Genomic DNA, 15,865 nt, shown 5'->3' with positions numbered 1-15,865 from the left:
ACAACTAACACAATCACAACTAATATTGACACTTTCTCATAAATCTTCAAATTTACCCTATCTAATGAAACTATATATATATGTATGTATGTGTGTATACATATATATATGTATGTGTGTGTGTGTGTGTGTGTGTGTGTGTATATATATATATATATATATATATATATGGTTTTATAGAAAAAAATTTTCCAGTGCTATGAATGCTAGTAGTGAGGAAACGTCCAGGTTAATAACAGCATGATTTTTTCCACATCTATGACAAATTAGTGTCTTCAGCAATAGGGTCTTGGTTAGTTTGTCTGCCTGTCTCTCTATTTTAAATATTTATCTGTGAGCATTTTGCTCATGTTTATGTACCACATACATGCCCGATAACCTTGGAGGGCTGAAGAGAAAGGCCATAAGATTTCCTGAATCTCAAGTTATGGATAGTTGTGAGCCACTATGTGGGTGCTGAGAACTGAACTCATGTCCTCTATAAGAGCAGTAGGTGCTCTTAACTGTTGGGGACTCTAGTCTCCAGTAATAGGGTTTTATTATTAAGTTTTAGAGGGTAACCAAGAACAATGGCAATACCTGGTAATGAGGTAGATTGGTGGAGCTAGAATATGGAGTCCCATACTTGGCATTGAGTATTATAAAAATTGACAGCTAATGGTGCCTAGAACATTTGTTATAGAGTAGAACCATTTAAACCACACACACACACACACAGAGAAGCTTCTACAACAGTATGTTTCCATTTGGCTTTATGAAAGGTCTTTAGTATTAGCTATCTCTCCTGTCCTCTGCTTTCCCACCTATGCACACTGTTGGGGAAGAAAAGCAATCACCAGCTCAGGCAACTGTGAACCCTATGAGTTTCACAAGATCAAGCCAACCAAAACACCAAAATGCATGGGAAGGAGCACAGTAACTCCTATCTTAGCTAGGTGATTTCTACAGATCCTGCACAGAGATTTAAAAGGAAAAAAAAAAAAAAAGTGTGTGTGTGTGTGTTTGCACACCCACATGTACACATATGTGAATTTATGTATACCACATGCACGAATGTGCTTGAGGAGGCCAGAGGTCATTGGGTTTTCTGGAACTAGACGTATAGGAAGTTAGGAACCACCTAATGTGGGAATCAAGCCAAGTCCTCTGTAAGAGCAGGTAACACTCCCAACAACTCCAGCCACCATAGTGACCCCCTCCTTTTTTTTTTTTTTTTTTAAAGACAGAGTTTCTGAGTAGCCCTGGCTGTCCTGGAACTCACTCTATAGACCAAGCTGGCCTCAAACTCACAGAGATCTGCCTGCCTCTACTTCCCAAGTGCTGGCATTACTGATGTGCTCCATCAGCACCTGGGAAGCCATGGTGATTTCTTAATTCCTATATCAAGGCTAAACTTAGTAAATAATAAGAACACATGTACACAGGGATTTAGGGACTATATTTGTTGCCACACACTTGTCAAAGCTAATATAGCCACAAACTATCTTATTTGTTTATCCTACCACCCACCCTAGTCCTTTATTACTAACTCCAATAAAGCCTTCTTTATTCACAAGGTCTAAAGCTAGTAAATTTTTACCATATTGACTCTTTGTATTAAATAACTCCTGTCAGTCCTGAAATTTTAAATTAATCTCTTATTTTGTCACTGACATTTTCTAAAATTAGAACTCAGATACTAATTTGGCTTATTCATCTGGCCTACATACAATGTGTATGAATGTTTTGCCTACATGTATGTTTGTGTACAGTGTTTGCAGAGACCAGAAGGTGTTAGATCATGTAGGACTGCCATGTGGGTGCTCCGAATAAAATCTGGTTCTTCTGAAAAGTCATCGGTACTCTTACCCATTGAGACATCTCTCCAAACTCCCAGCCAACCATTCTTTTGAATATACACTAAATATTACACATAATGAAAAAGCTACAGATATGAAAACAATGTGCTGAGTTGCAACCATATCTTGGAACAGAACAAAGCACAATGCAGTGAGTAGTTCAATTAGAGCAAGGACTAGATGAGATGATGTTACCTTCTTTGCTAGACACAAACTAGATCCTTGTCATTCCTCTCTTTTAAGATCCTTCAAGATTCTGCTGCACTGGGTCATGGAAATGCTTCACAGTCTGGTCCCTACTAGCCTAACAGCTCATCTCTTGCTTTGCTTTGACTTCACATCCAATGACTCAGCCATTTATAATCAAGCACTGCTCTGATACTATGCTGAGTATTGTCACAATACATAGCACTTTTACACCCAGTAACTGGAAGGAGTACCTCCTTAATGTATAACAACAAAAATCCTTTCTGAAACCTTTATATCTGCCAATGTAGTTTCTATACAACTTGCTAACATATTGTTTTATGATTTGGTTTTCTGTTTGTACCAGAGACAATGGTATCTTTAGAGACAGAAATCACATTCTACTCCTTGTAACCTTCCCTAAACTTGACATCAGTAAATATTCAAGAAACAGTTGAATATCAAAATGTATTAATAAGGCAAGAAATAGTGGCACATCCATATAATTCTATCACTTGGAAGACTGAGGCAAGATACTATATACTGAACAATGTTTCAAAAAAGGTGAAGGCTAAAATAAGTAAGAGTAGGGAGGGGACTAATCCTGCCGGTATTTTTCTTGTTTGGGTTCTGTATTCTTAAACAGTATTATTGCCACATAAGGAAAGAACAAATGAAGTACACTTTGCCCCTTCCATCTAGCAATCTGACAGTCTACTTAATAACTAATTAAAAATACTCAGAAAACTCCCTGCACTTAAAAGGAGAAGCACCAGGACACACATCTGCAATGCCAGCATCTGGGAGATAAAAGCAAGAATCAGAGGTCTGCTGGATGGATGCGGTGAATGACTTTAATCCCAGCACTTGGGAGACAGGGGCAGATGAATATGAGTTTAAGGCCAACCTGGTCTAAAGAAGTGAGTTCCAGGACAGTCAGGGCTACACAAAGAAACCCTGTCTAGAAAAACAAACAAACAAACAAACAAACAAACAACAACAACAACAACAACAAATCAGAGGTCCAATGACAGCCTAGGCTACACAGTAAGTCTGAGAGCAGCCTGAGCAAATAAAAACATCCCATTAAAAAATATATATATATGAAGCCACTAGCAGGTAAACAAGTGAACACTTTTACTTTAGACAGTGATCAATATAATGAATTTTTACAAAGGAATTGGGGTTCAGTGAGATGGCTCAGCAGGTAAAGTTCTTGCCTTACAAGAATGACCGCACAAATTTGATCCCTGAGTTCCTTCCCTCCTCTCAGTTTTTCTAGAAAGTTTCTTTATGTAGCTCTGGCTATACTGGAACTTGATTTGTAGACCAGGCTGGCCTTAAACTCAGAGATCCACCTCTGCTTCCTGAGTACTGGGATTAAAGGCATACACTTAAACACCGGGCTCAGAGAGATAGTCTTTTTGTTTATTTTGGTTTTTGTGACAGGGTTTCTCTGTGTAGCTCTGGCTGGCCTGAAACCCACTCTGTAGATAAGGCTGGCCTTGAACTCACAGAGATCTGCCTATCTCTGCCTCGAAAGTGCTGGGATTAAGAGTGTGTACCAACATGCCTGGCCCATATTTTAAAAAAAAAAAAAAAAATTAAAAATAAATACCAAAAGTATCCTACTAATTTATCTTTTTAATTGAATAGATTTTTCTATTTTCATGTAAGTTTGTAGTATAAATCCTAGACTTTAAGAAAACAAATTTCCAGTGCTACTAGCTAAGGTTTTTCTTGGTCTTCATAGAAAATTAAGCCTTTTGGGGGGGGGGGCTCTGAGAATACACAAGTTTAAGCATTAGAAAATGCTTTTCAGTGGAAATTTTGTAATGTTTATTCCATAACATATCTAATATACAAGCAGTTAAGTCAATCCCAAATGAATGAATATTTGCAAAAACTAGTTGCTGAAGCAACTGAATAGTTGCTAGGAAGGCATACAGTATGAAATTATACATCTTCTACTCTCAGTAGCATCTGGCTCAGCTAATCCAAACATGAACACATCTCTAAATATGAAGGCCTTCATTTCAGGTTGCTGGCCTTCTATAATTAAAAATAAATTCATTCTTAGCATTTTCAAATTCAATTCTTTACCTGGAGATATATAGCTAGTATAATGGTTTCTCTAAGGATTTAAAAAGATAATCATAGGCATAAAAAAATTTCTTTCCCTTTTGCAGGATCATCAAGAGTGGCAGAGATCATCCCATGTTCCTACCCTCACAACTGTCTAAAAGTCAAAGTTTCTTATGATGAATTTTCATATTAATAATCCATATGGGAGTTTCAGGACAGCCAGAGCTACACAGGAAAACTGTCCTGAAGAAAAAAAAAGTGATAATAATACAAAATAAACTTTAAAAAAATTTTAAAAATTAATAAAGACATAGTCTAACTTGATGGAAAATTTAAAATCCTATCACACATAAAGAAAGGGAAGCCTTGGATAATAGTATCATGACTGATAATAACTCTAACTGCCTTTACAAAATCCTTATTTCTTATGCTCTTAAGTCCTACTTAAGAGAAAGTTCTCACTAAAGCATCACCGGTTTATATGAAACACACCAGAGAGTACAGCAATTGTTACTGTTGCTAGTAGAAGTGACAGACATAACCAAGATCTTACCTAATCTAAGCTCTCCGAAGTTCCCACATCCTATCTTCTTGCCAACCCTGAAGTTGGGTCCCACCATGAGAACCCCAGAGGATGCTGAGGTGCCAGATGGTCTAGAACAGTGTGTATTCCTTTGTGCCATAGTTTTAGTTGTCCGCTGTCTATCATCTTTTTCCCTGTTAGAATGGTCCATGATCCTACACCACAGTCTCTGAACAATGAGTGACCTTAGTGTGTATACTTCTCTTCAACACAGAAGTATGTCCAAATCAACTGCAGTCAGAGGGTGAGAATGAGTTTTGGCACCATATTTATGCTTCTAGTGTACTTCCAGGAGATGAAAAACCACTGATTAGGTCTTGAAGAACATGTAGTCTGTAGGTCTCAAGCATAGGAGGACATTTTGTAACCTGGATAAAATACAGAAAAACACAGTTAAAAACTAATTCGGAGGTGGGGGTGGGATGGGGTGGAGTTTCAAGACAGGGTTTCTCTGTGTAGCCCTAGCTGTCCTGGAACTCTTTCTGTAGATCAGGCAGGCTAGCCTTGACTCATAGAAATCTGCCATCCTGTGCCTCCCAAGTGTTAGTGTTAGTATTTAGGCATTTTACTGGCCTGCCTCTGGAGTTCTGACAAGATCTCAGCTGCTGCCACTAAGAGCACCACCTGGGCCTATTTATGTTCCCTTTTAAAAGGGCCCTGCCCACCTCCCATTCCTCTCCCTCTCTCCCACTGCTCCTGTCCCAGAAGGCCAGTTTCAACTGAATCCCCTTCCCCCCTTTTATGATCCTTTCCCCTTAATTTAAAAAACAAAACAAAACAAAACAAACCCCCTCTGCTTGAATTTCGTTGCATGATGTCTTTCTCTCGAGGCACTTTTTAAAAATTATAACAGTTAGGCCTAAAGGCATGTGCCACCATGCCCTAAAAAAACTAAATTTTAGAACAAACTGAGAAAGTCACTAATTAGAATGGATCCTATCCAATGGTAAAGCACAATGATCTTCAAAGCTCCCTAAAACAGGTTTTGGCTTTATGTTTTAACATGTTAGCCATTTAGATTAGTTACTTATGAGTTAATGCAAGCTAAGTAAACTGCAAGTCAGGAAGCTAAGGGAACACACAAAAGTATTTAATATGAAATATTTCTTTCAGTGATGTCCATGTAACCAAAAAGAAAAATATTTGCTAAGTTTTCTTAAATCACTGTGTAACAGGCTATTCAGCAAAAAGGGTTAGACCTAAGTTAATAAACAGTAGACAATTTAATTCAAAGCTCTCCTCTTAAAATTAGTCTAGAACTTACTAAAAATGAGGCTATTCAGTGTTGTTCTTCCCGCTACTCACCATTTACCAAGCACTGGTAGCAATCATGCAATTCAAAAAGTACAAGCTGGCAACAGAAAAGCTCACACTTACACTTTCTGGTATTATTTCTTTCCAAGTGCCTCTCAACCCCTATGCTTAAGCAGATGTTAAAAGATATTTCATAGAACCCCAACTCTGCTTTAAAAGAGAGAAATGAACTGAAGTGATGGACCACAACTTTAATCTCATTTTATTGCTGTATTTGATAAAACATGTACTGTGATATTATGTTTTGGATTATGTCTAGTGTCCTGGCTCATTGCTCACAGAGCCATAGTGCCTTCCTAAGTGACCACAGTAAGCCTCAGAAAACGGGGCCTCTACCTCAGCTTTATTCTGTTATCACCTCTTTTTCTCCCCAAGGCAGACCATAAAACAATTTCTCCTCCCCCAAGGTAAGTCATACAAACCAAAATGTACTCTTGTCTTCTCAGCTTTCAAAATGACCATAGAGAAATTATAGCTCTAACTTGTATGGCAGTAGATGAGAAGACCACCACCCCTTGAACCACACTTCATGAGAACAGCCTCCTACCCAGAAAAAAATGAATGCTGTAGAGAGGGCCAGAGGAATATGAGCAAGAAGCTTCATTGGGTTTTCCCACTATTGGCATTAGATCATACTTCTTTTTGTCCAGCCATATTTCTACATGCTTCAATCATGACTATGCAACAAAGTCTCCATAACAACCCAGAGACAGATCCCTGTAGACACTGAGGTTCCTCAGAGACTGCATGGAAGCCCTATAACCCCTCCCTCCCCCCGCCCCAAGCACCTCTTCACTTGCACCCTTTTTAACATCTCTGATAACCAGAAAATCATATGTTTTACATTTCCTTGAGTTTTGTGAGACACTCAAAACAAATGAGTCCAGAAGTTAGGGAGAAGGAAGCTATTAATGGTTGGTCAAAACCACAAGCAAAACAACCACAGATTTAAAAGGGTAACCTCAACTCTGGGGAAGGGCAATTTTAACAACTTGTGCTCAAACTGTAGGATCTGATACAGTCCTTTTCAAGATTGACAGTGTCAGACCCACCAAGGCCTTGCTTATCTCTGCAGAATTGCTTATTTGGTGGAAGAACCTCCCTCCACACCTTTTCGAGTGATGGAAGCCTTTTGTATGGTGTAACAACTGTTAGTACTCCTGAAAAAAGGATAATATGCTATCTTCCCCTTTTTAGCAGGGTCTCAGGGACTCACTTGCATCCGTCTCTCCAGTGCTAGAACTATAGATGTGTGCCAGCATGCCCTGCCAATTGCCAGGCTACAGCAGTTATCAATGGTACAAAACAGGGCAAAGGTTTCTAGACCATAAGCTTCCTAAGTACATTTCCATGTCTAATTCCTTAATGATACAATCACAAGTACAAAGCTGCAAGCTGACAACAGACACAAAATGCATAATCCAATTTAAGGATATATGCTTATAGTACAACATTAGCTAAGATAAGTTTATTTTTCTATTTGTTTTGTGTTAAAACTATAAAATGACATTAGAATTTCCACAATACTAATCACCAGTAAATTTCCTACATGAAAATTAAAATAAATTACTATTTCTGTTCATTTCCAAATGTATCCAATATCCTCTGGTTGTCTTTTATCCAAATCTCTCAAACAGGAATGCAGAAAGAAAAAGAAAATAAGATTGAATATATTTTATTTATATAGATCTAAATTGTTAAAGGCATGTGTATGTTAGACTGGCAGTTTTATTTTCTTTCCTTATATTACACATTGTTTTAGCACACAAATAAGAATGTGCAGCTTATATACACATTCAACTAATGTTTTGACCTTCAGATTATCATCACTAGCATATTTCTGAATGGTTTTTGTAGTTACTAGTAGATAACATAAAAACAATCAGATTAAATAGAACACACAAATAAGCATTAAATCTTATTTTAATCTTTGAAAGGGGGAAGGGGTTTCTGCGATGGAGATACAGAGTAATCATAGAATGCTTGCTTACACTTAATTTCAATTTCGAGGGCTTTTGGGTTTTGAGAAAGGGTTTCTCTGTGTAGTCCTGGCTATCCTAGAACTGAATCTGTAGACCAGTCTGACCTCAAATTCAAGATATCAGCCTAATCTCTGCCTCCCAAGTACTAAGATTAAAGGTGTGTACCACCACAATCCAGCTTTTTTTTTTTTTAAGGCTTCCAAGGAAAGCATAAAAAGACAAATCATATGAATCTACCTTTGGGTCACTTTCCATTCTTTCATTATTACCAGAAAAGGGGAGAAAAGAAATTATATAAATGTAGTAAATAGATGTGTTTTCCTAGTGGATACAGCATCAGTAATTTATTATTTAATAAATGTTACACATTATAGTGACCACATTCATTTGAACCTCCACAGTCACATCACCAAGTTAGTTAAGAAACATCAATTCTAAAGACAAGCAAGATGGTACACACATGTAATCCTAGTACTTGGGAGGTGGAGGTAGAAGGATCAGTAGGCCAAGGCCAGTCCTGATACACAGAAAGTTTGAAGCCAGTTTGGATGACATAAGATGCTATCTCAAAATCTAAATAAACAAAAATACTACAGAACAATTCAACTACAAACAAATGGCTAAAACAAAAATCACATAGTAAGAACATAATATATCTAAGAAGTCATCAAGCTTCATGTTAGCCAAAATATATTTATAAGAGGGCTATCTTTTTTTGTTTGTTTTTTGAGGGCTCTCTTTAAAGCAAGGAAATGGGCCTAAGGAGATGGCTTAGCAGTTTAAGAAGATGAATTGCTCTTATGAAGACAAGTTTGGTTCCGAGCACCCAAAACAGCTGGCATAAAACTACCCGTAACTCCAGTTCCTGGGGACCCAACACCCTCTTCTGGCCTCCACAGATACATCACACACACACACACACACACACACACACACACACACACACACACACGCCTGTATACATAATGCCCTATAATGTCCTCTTATGGCATCTGTGGGAACTTATACATAAATATAAATGTTTGTAAAAACACAGAAAAATGTTATGTTACAGGTTCTGGTGCTACTGTTTCTCTTTTCCACAAATTCCAATTAATGTCACCATTTTCATTATCTTCATTCCTTAAATCTCATCACTCTGTTACAATACTACGGTGTTCGGTTCTTACATTTTTCCCACATTTTTCTTTATTATTTATTTAAAGGGTCATACTTGGAGCTGGAGAGATAACTCAGAGATAAAAAGTGCTTACTGTGTAACCTTGACTGGAGTTCAGTTCCCAGCACCCACATAAAGAGCCAGGTATCCTCAAAGTGTCTGCACTTAGTTCTGAGTTGTCTGACTCCCTCTTTTGGCCTCCGTCCTTGCACAAGCATGTGTACCTGCACATATACTCACTCACACAAACATATCCACATACAAATAAATTAAGCCTTTTAAAAAGTTGTTTTTATTAGCTGGGTGGTGTAGTGTAGCCTTTAATTCCAGCACTGGGCAGACAGAGGCAGGGGTGCTGGAGGCTGTTCCAGCAGCCAGGACTGTTCCACAGAGAAACCTTGTCTCCAAACAAAAACAACAAAATTGCTTTTATTAAACAAAACAAAACACCTCATCTTAGCTAGGCCTAGGAATGCAGCTTGATGGCAGAATGCTTGACTAATATGCACAAGGCCCTGAATTCAAGCAAAGTTAGGGATTTCACAGGTTATTTTGAAATTCTAGTAATCAAGACACTAGAGTATTTGTGAGATAAACAAACAAATCAAAAAATAGAATAGATGCCCAGAAATGGACTGATATCAATAAAGACACATTGGGTTTTCATAAAAGAGCAAAGGCAATTCTAGGAAAACCACAGGTATTAATGAGTGTGTCTGTGTGCATGCTCACATGGACTAAGGTACATATACAAATAGAAACAAACTACAGACGTACAGAGATTCTAGGTGGACACAGGTTTATCACAAAATTTAACTCAAGCTAAGAGTAGTGTTGCATGCCTTTAGTCCTAGCACTTACTTGGGAGATAGAGGCAGGTAGATCTCTGTGAGTTTGAGGCATGCTGGGGTCTACATAGTGAAACACTGTGTCAAAAATACCAAAATCCAACCAAGCCAAAAAAAAAAATCACCAAACGCTCAGCTCAAAATTAATCACAGACATAGCTGCATGTATATATGTGTTTCTTCGTGAGTGAATGCCTTGTGTGTAGATGTACTCAGAGGCCAAAAAAGGGTGTCAGACCTCTTTGAACTGGGATTATATATAGCTGTGAGCCACTTGATGTGGGTGCTAGGAACTGAACTCAAATCTTCTGCAAGAGCGCAAAAGCTCTTAAACATTGAGCCATCTCTCCAGTCCCCCCTTTTAAGTTTATTTTATTTTTGTAGTTTTTTTAAAATCAGGATCTTAGTGTAGCCCTGGCTGGTCTGGGACTCACTATGTAGAACAGGCTGGCTTTGACTTCTCAGAGTTCTATCTGCCATTGCATGTGTCAAGATTAAAGAGGAGGAATTATCCAGTGGTCTCTGATACAAAATGAGACACTATATTTCTTAGTTAGGGTTTCTATGTTGTTATAAAATAACATGACCAAAAGCAACTTGGAAAGAAAAATGTTTATTTCACCTTACAGCTTATAAATCCATTACTGAGAGAAGCCAGGGCAGGAATCTAGAAGCAGAAACTGGAGTAGAAGCCATAGACGAGTGTTGCTTACTTGCTTGCTCCTCACGGCCTGCTCAGCCAACTTTCTTATAGAATCCAAGACCACCAGCCCAGGGTGGCCCTGTCAACAGTGATTTGGGCCCTCCCACATCAATCATCAATCAAGAAAATACATCACAGGCTTGCCCACTGATCAACATGCTGGGGGGGGGGCACATTTTTCAACTGAAGTTCCCTCTTGCAAAATAACTAGCTTGTCAATCTGACATAAAACTAGCTATCTAGAAATTAAAAACAGTAAAGGAAAGGAGGGAGAGAGGAATGGAGGGAGGACAACCAACTTCTATGACATTGAGAATAAATTCAAATGTATCTTGTCTGTGGAACATTACAATTTTTGAAAGGGGGTTTTGAGAAAGGACCAAATATACTAGGTAAAAATGTTTGTTGGAACCTGGACTGATTGGCACCTGGTGAGCCTGTCGGCAATAAAAACTTTGGTCCTGGGCTGGAGCAATAGCTCAGGGGACTGGAGTGATAGATCAGGACTGAGAGCTCTTGCAGCTGATTCCAGCAGACCTGAGTTTATTCCCAGCATTCATTCACATTGATTAACACATAACTACCTCTAATTCTAAGGAATCCAACAAACCCTTACAGCCTCCACATATACCTGCTCATATGTGTGCGTTGCATTAAAGGTGTGAGCCACCACCACCAAGCTAAGAAAAATTTAACAAAACACAAATTCTAAGATGAGGAGGCTGGGAAGATGGGTCAGTGGATGAAGAGCTTGCCCCATAAGAATGGAGATAGTTCTGATTCCCAGCAACACATAAACGACAGGTGTGCATAGCAGCACACTCTTAATTCCAATGTTTGGAAGGTCTGAAGATGCAGATCCTGAGTGTAAACTAGCCAGAAAAGAGAGCTCTAGTTTCAGTAGAGAGATCCTGCCTCAGTGATTTCAGAGGACAGACTCAGGGAGATTGGTGTTGTCAGACTCATGCCTCCACACACTTGGGAACAGGAGCAAACATACACGTGTCCCCCACCCAGACATACAGAACATACAGAGACATATTTTTTAATTGTAGTATGAAAATCTCTCCCAATTTTCTACTACCAAACTAGCAAAACAGGTCTATAAAACTATTTACCTTCTCATCTCAATAAGGAGCCTAAGGCGAACTACTTAATAAGCTTCAATGAACTCTCTCTCTCTGTAACTACCTTCTTTCTCTCAGAACTTTTCCATCACAAAGACACTCTGTAATACCCATCTCCTGGTCATCATTTCCTATCTACCATCCTCTAACCCACAAGCCATACACACACACACACACACACACACACCAAGTACCCTGTTTCTACTCCACACTCCCCCCCCCCCAGACAGGGTTTCTCTGTGTAGCCCTGGCTGTCCTGGAACTAGCTCTGTAGACCAGGCTGGCCTTGAACTCACAGAGATCCACCTGCCTCTGCCTCCCGAGTGCTGGGATTAAAGGTGTGTGCCACGCCACCAATGTCTGGCTTTCTACTCCACATTCTTTAACAATCAATAACTCTAGTTTTAATTTCATCTCCTCAAACCAACTAAATCTTTCTCCTGTCCTAGTAAAAATCACATACATTTGAAGCTAAACAAAGAATACTTTTTAGCCCTTATCTTTTTTGCTTTTCTGGAATGTTGAGAGTTAAATCCTAGGCATCAAGTGCACTAGGAAACATGTCTTATCATCCTCATCTCCATCTTTTCCTTGGAATATTCTTTCTCCTTTAGCCTCTACTGTTACTTCCTCCTGTTTTTTTTTTTTTTCCTATATGGATTGTTACTGGTTATTTTCCTTTGGAAGCTCCTTGATTTTTTGTTTTGTTTTGTTTTTGTTTGTTTGTTTTTGTTTTGGGGAGTTATTTTGAGAACTCTGCTTCCAGAGTTCTAGGGTTATAGGCATTCGTCACCTTATCCACCATGCTTTACCCTGTCTTAGAGATGTTTCATTTTAGAGAACACTGGCTCTTACCACTTAAAACCACTGAGCAAGCTCTCCAGCCCCTTGTTTGTTTGTTTTGATCTGATTTTTGTGACAATCTCTTACTGTAACCCATGTCAACCTGGAACCATGTATCTCAGGCAGGCCTCAAACTCACAGCAATCTTCCTGCCTCCACCTCCTAAGAGCTGGGATTACAGGTTAAAACACCATGCCCAGCTGGAAAATTGTTTTAAGGAGAAGAAAATAATGCACACATGCATTGTATTTTCTCATATGACTCTACATAAAGGAACCCTGCAGAATAACAGCACTTATTCAAGCAGTTTGATATGTTTCTAGATGCCAAAAAGAAAATGACAAGTACCTATACAAAGCATTCTATTTGTTTGTTAAAGGTTTATCTTATTTTTTAAATTGTGTGTCAAGCATTTAATCCCAGCACTCTAAAGGCAGAGATAAGTGGAACTCTGTAAGTTTGAGGCCAGTCTTGTCTACAGAGCAAGTTCCGTGACAGCCAGGGCTGTTACACAGAGAAACCCTGTCTGGAAAAAAAAAAAAAAAAAAAAAAAAAAGAATCCGTATCTGTGTGGGACTTTGCCCATGTGCATTCGGTTGCCTCTGGAGGCCAAAGAGGGTGTTAGATCATTTGGAAGTGGAGTCACAGGTGCTTGTGAGCTGCCTTACAAGGGAACTAAATTCAGGTCCTCTGAAAGAGCACTTTGTGTTGTTAAGCACTGAGCCACCTCTCCAGTCCGATTCAAATTATTCTTTTTTTTAAATCTAAATTAAAAACAATCATATTTTATATGCCAATCCCAGTTCCCTCTCCCTCCTGACATCTCCCCATCCCAACCCCAACCACTCCTCAGAGAGGGAGAGGCCTCCCATGGGGAATCATCAAAGTCTGTCACATTATTTGGGACAGGACTGAGCCCCTCAACCCCAACCCCATATCTAGGCTGAACAAGGTATCTCTCTCCATAGGGAATGAGCTCCAAAACACCAGTTCATATATTAGGAATAAATACTGATTCCACTGCCAGCAGCCCCATAGACTGCCCAAGCCCCTGAACTGACCCCCATGTTCAGGGGGCCTAGCTCAGTCTTATGCAGGTTCCCCAGCTGTCAGTCTTGGGAAGCCATTATGGGGTTAATGAGAAACCTGACACTAGGGAAATTCCCAGGAATCTACAAGAATGACCCCAACTAAGAATCTAAGCAATAGTGGAGAAGTTACCTTAAAGCCCTTCCCCTGTAATGAGATTGATGACTACCTTAAATGACATCCTAAAGTCTTCATCCAGTAGCTGATGGAAGCAGAAGCAGAGATCCACAGCTAAGCACTGAGCCGAACTCCTGGAGTCCAGTCCAGTTGTAGAGAGGGAGCAGTGATGAGTAAAGGGGTCAAGACCATATTGGGGAAACCCACAGAAACAGCTGACCTGAGCAAGTGGGAGCTCATGGACTCTTAAGTATTTTTAAACTAACAAATATTAGCCAGGAGGTAGTGGCACATGCCTTTAATCCCAGGATTTGGGAGGCAGAGGCAGGCAGATCTCTGAGAGTTTGAGGCCAGCCTGGTCTTCAGACAGAGTTCCAAGACAGACAAACCTGTTTCACAGAGAAACACTGTCTAGAAAAACAAAAAGCAATCTTTATTTATTTTTATTTATTTTTTTACAAAGTACCTTCTACATCCCTAAAACTGGGATAGTCACTATTAGTATAACAGTGAACTCAACGTTTACAGTTGTTCTATTCTTAGAGACTATAGAAGGGACACCAAAAATGAGCACACAAATAAAATACGACAAAAGCTGGAGTCATGGTGTAAATTAAATGAGTTGCTTAAATAATGAATAATGAATATAATGAAGGATGAATTTCAGGTAGACGCTGGAACTACTGCAGCTCAGTATAGAGGGTCTGCCCACCATGCACAAAGCCCTGGGTTTGATCTCCAGCACAAGGATCAGAAAATAGATAATAAGGACTTTATTAGCTCTACTAAGCTACCACTTTTAATAGTGAGCTAGAGACAGAACATCCAGATACAGGCAATACAAAGCTTTTGGTAAAGGAAGACCAACCAACAAGGTAGGGCATCAAAGTCAGAAAGGTGAAAAGGCAGCAGGAATCTATTATTCAATATTTTTTAAAGGTCACTGAAAGCAGTGAGAAGCCATTTAAGCAGGGAATTACATATATACTTAAAAGAATATCAACTTGTAAGAGGCATTTAGTTTTTTTGTTTTTTTTTTTTTTGTTTTTTTTTTTATAATTAACTCTGGGTACTGTATCACCTCTTGAGTAGGTTCAACCTTAACATGCCTGCTTTCTAAAAGGGTGATCATTGCTTTTCATAAAGGACACTGGGAACAGAGAAGACATGGTCACTCTCCATCAGCCACTACAACCTAGCCAGAAGAATCCAAAGCTTGAGCTCTTCCTTCTGCTATACTAACAAAGGATACTTGCCCACCCACTTACTCACCCATTCAGCCCCACTGAGTCAAAACAGCACTAGCCTCACACCTGTCCTCCTTAAACAAAAACAAACAAACAAACAAACACATATAGTGTGTTTAAAACACATTCACAAAGCTTTTGTTGGACAACCTATTCCTCCTTCCCTTAAGCAACTTAATTTCTTCTGTTTCCCACACTGAAAATCTCCATTATTTGAGGAGTGCATTTAAAAATATACTCCTTTTAGGGCAATATTTCTTTATGGGGTTAAATTTTTATTTAAAAAAATGACTTGTTGAGAAAAATACTACTATATGATTACACATACTGTATGATCCATCTATATAAAGAATAGAGGAGAGTATGTAGCTCAACAGGTAGTGTTTCTCTAGCATACCTGAGACCCTGTTCAATCCCATAAAGTGAATAAAAAGTGGGTGTGGTGGTAGACACGTGTAATCCCAGCACTTGGTAGGTGAGGGCAGGAAGATCTGAAGTTCAGTTATCTTCAATGAGCAGTGAGTTGGGAGTCCAGCCTAGGTTTCAGGAAACTGTCTCCAAAATGCACCCCCCCAAAAAAAAACCCAAACAAACAATAAATACCATCCATAGTATAGAGGTAACTTTCAAATGCAGAGATTTCAAGTATACTATACCTCAGCTCACAGTTAGTACAAATGGCTTTTATTGAAGCTTCTGAAATGTATTATTATTGTTTGTGTGTATAAGATAAGACCTATGTGT

The 15,865-nt window shown here is 39.0% G+C and overlaps 1 protein-coding gene across 8 annotated transcripts in view; it reads right to left on the bottom strand.

The window, feature by feature from the left end:
- The window catches only part of Csnk1g1 (casein kinase 1 gamma 1), a 127,442-nt gene that overhangs the window by 83,372 nt on the left and 28,205 nt on the right, over positions 1 to 15,865 (bottom strand). For 7 of the 8 annotated variants that reach the window (XM_051197800.1, XM_051197797.1, XM_051197799.1 and 4 more), the window contains exon 2: positions 4,663 to 5,060. In XM_051197800.1, coding sequence (XP_051053757.1) covers positions 4,663 to 4,843 — 181 coding nt within the window. In that variant the 5' untranslated portion in view covers positions 4,844 to 5,060. Of the gene's footprint in view, positions 1 to 4,662; positions 5,061 to 15,865 lie in introns of those variants that run through there. The other variant, XM_051197804.1, reaches the window with a different exon arrangement.

This window comes from Phodopus roborovskii, unplaced genomic scaffold (genome assembly GCF_943737965.1).
Source record: "Phodopus roborovskii unplaced genomic scaffold, PHOROB, whole genome shotgun sequence".
Classification (NCBI taxonomy): domain Eukaryota; kingdom Metazoa; phylum Chordata; class Mammalia; order Rodentia; family Cricetidae; genus Phodopus; species Phodopus roborovskii.
The sequence above is the reverse complement of the archived record's forward strand: the minus strand, read 5'-3'. Positions and strand labels throughout refer to the sequence as shown.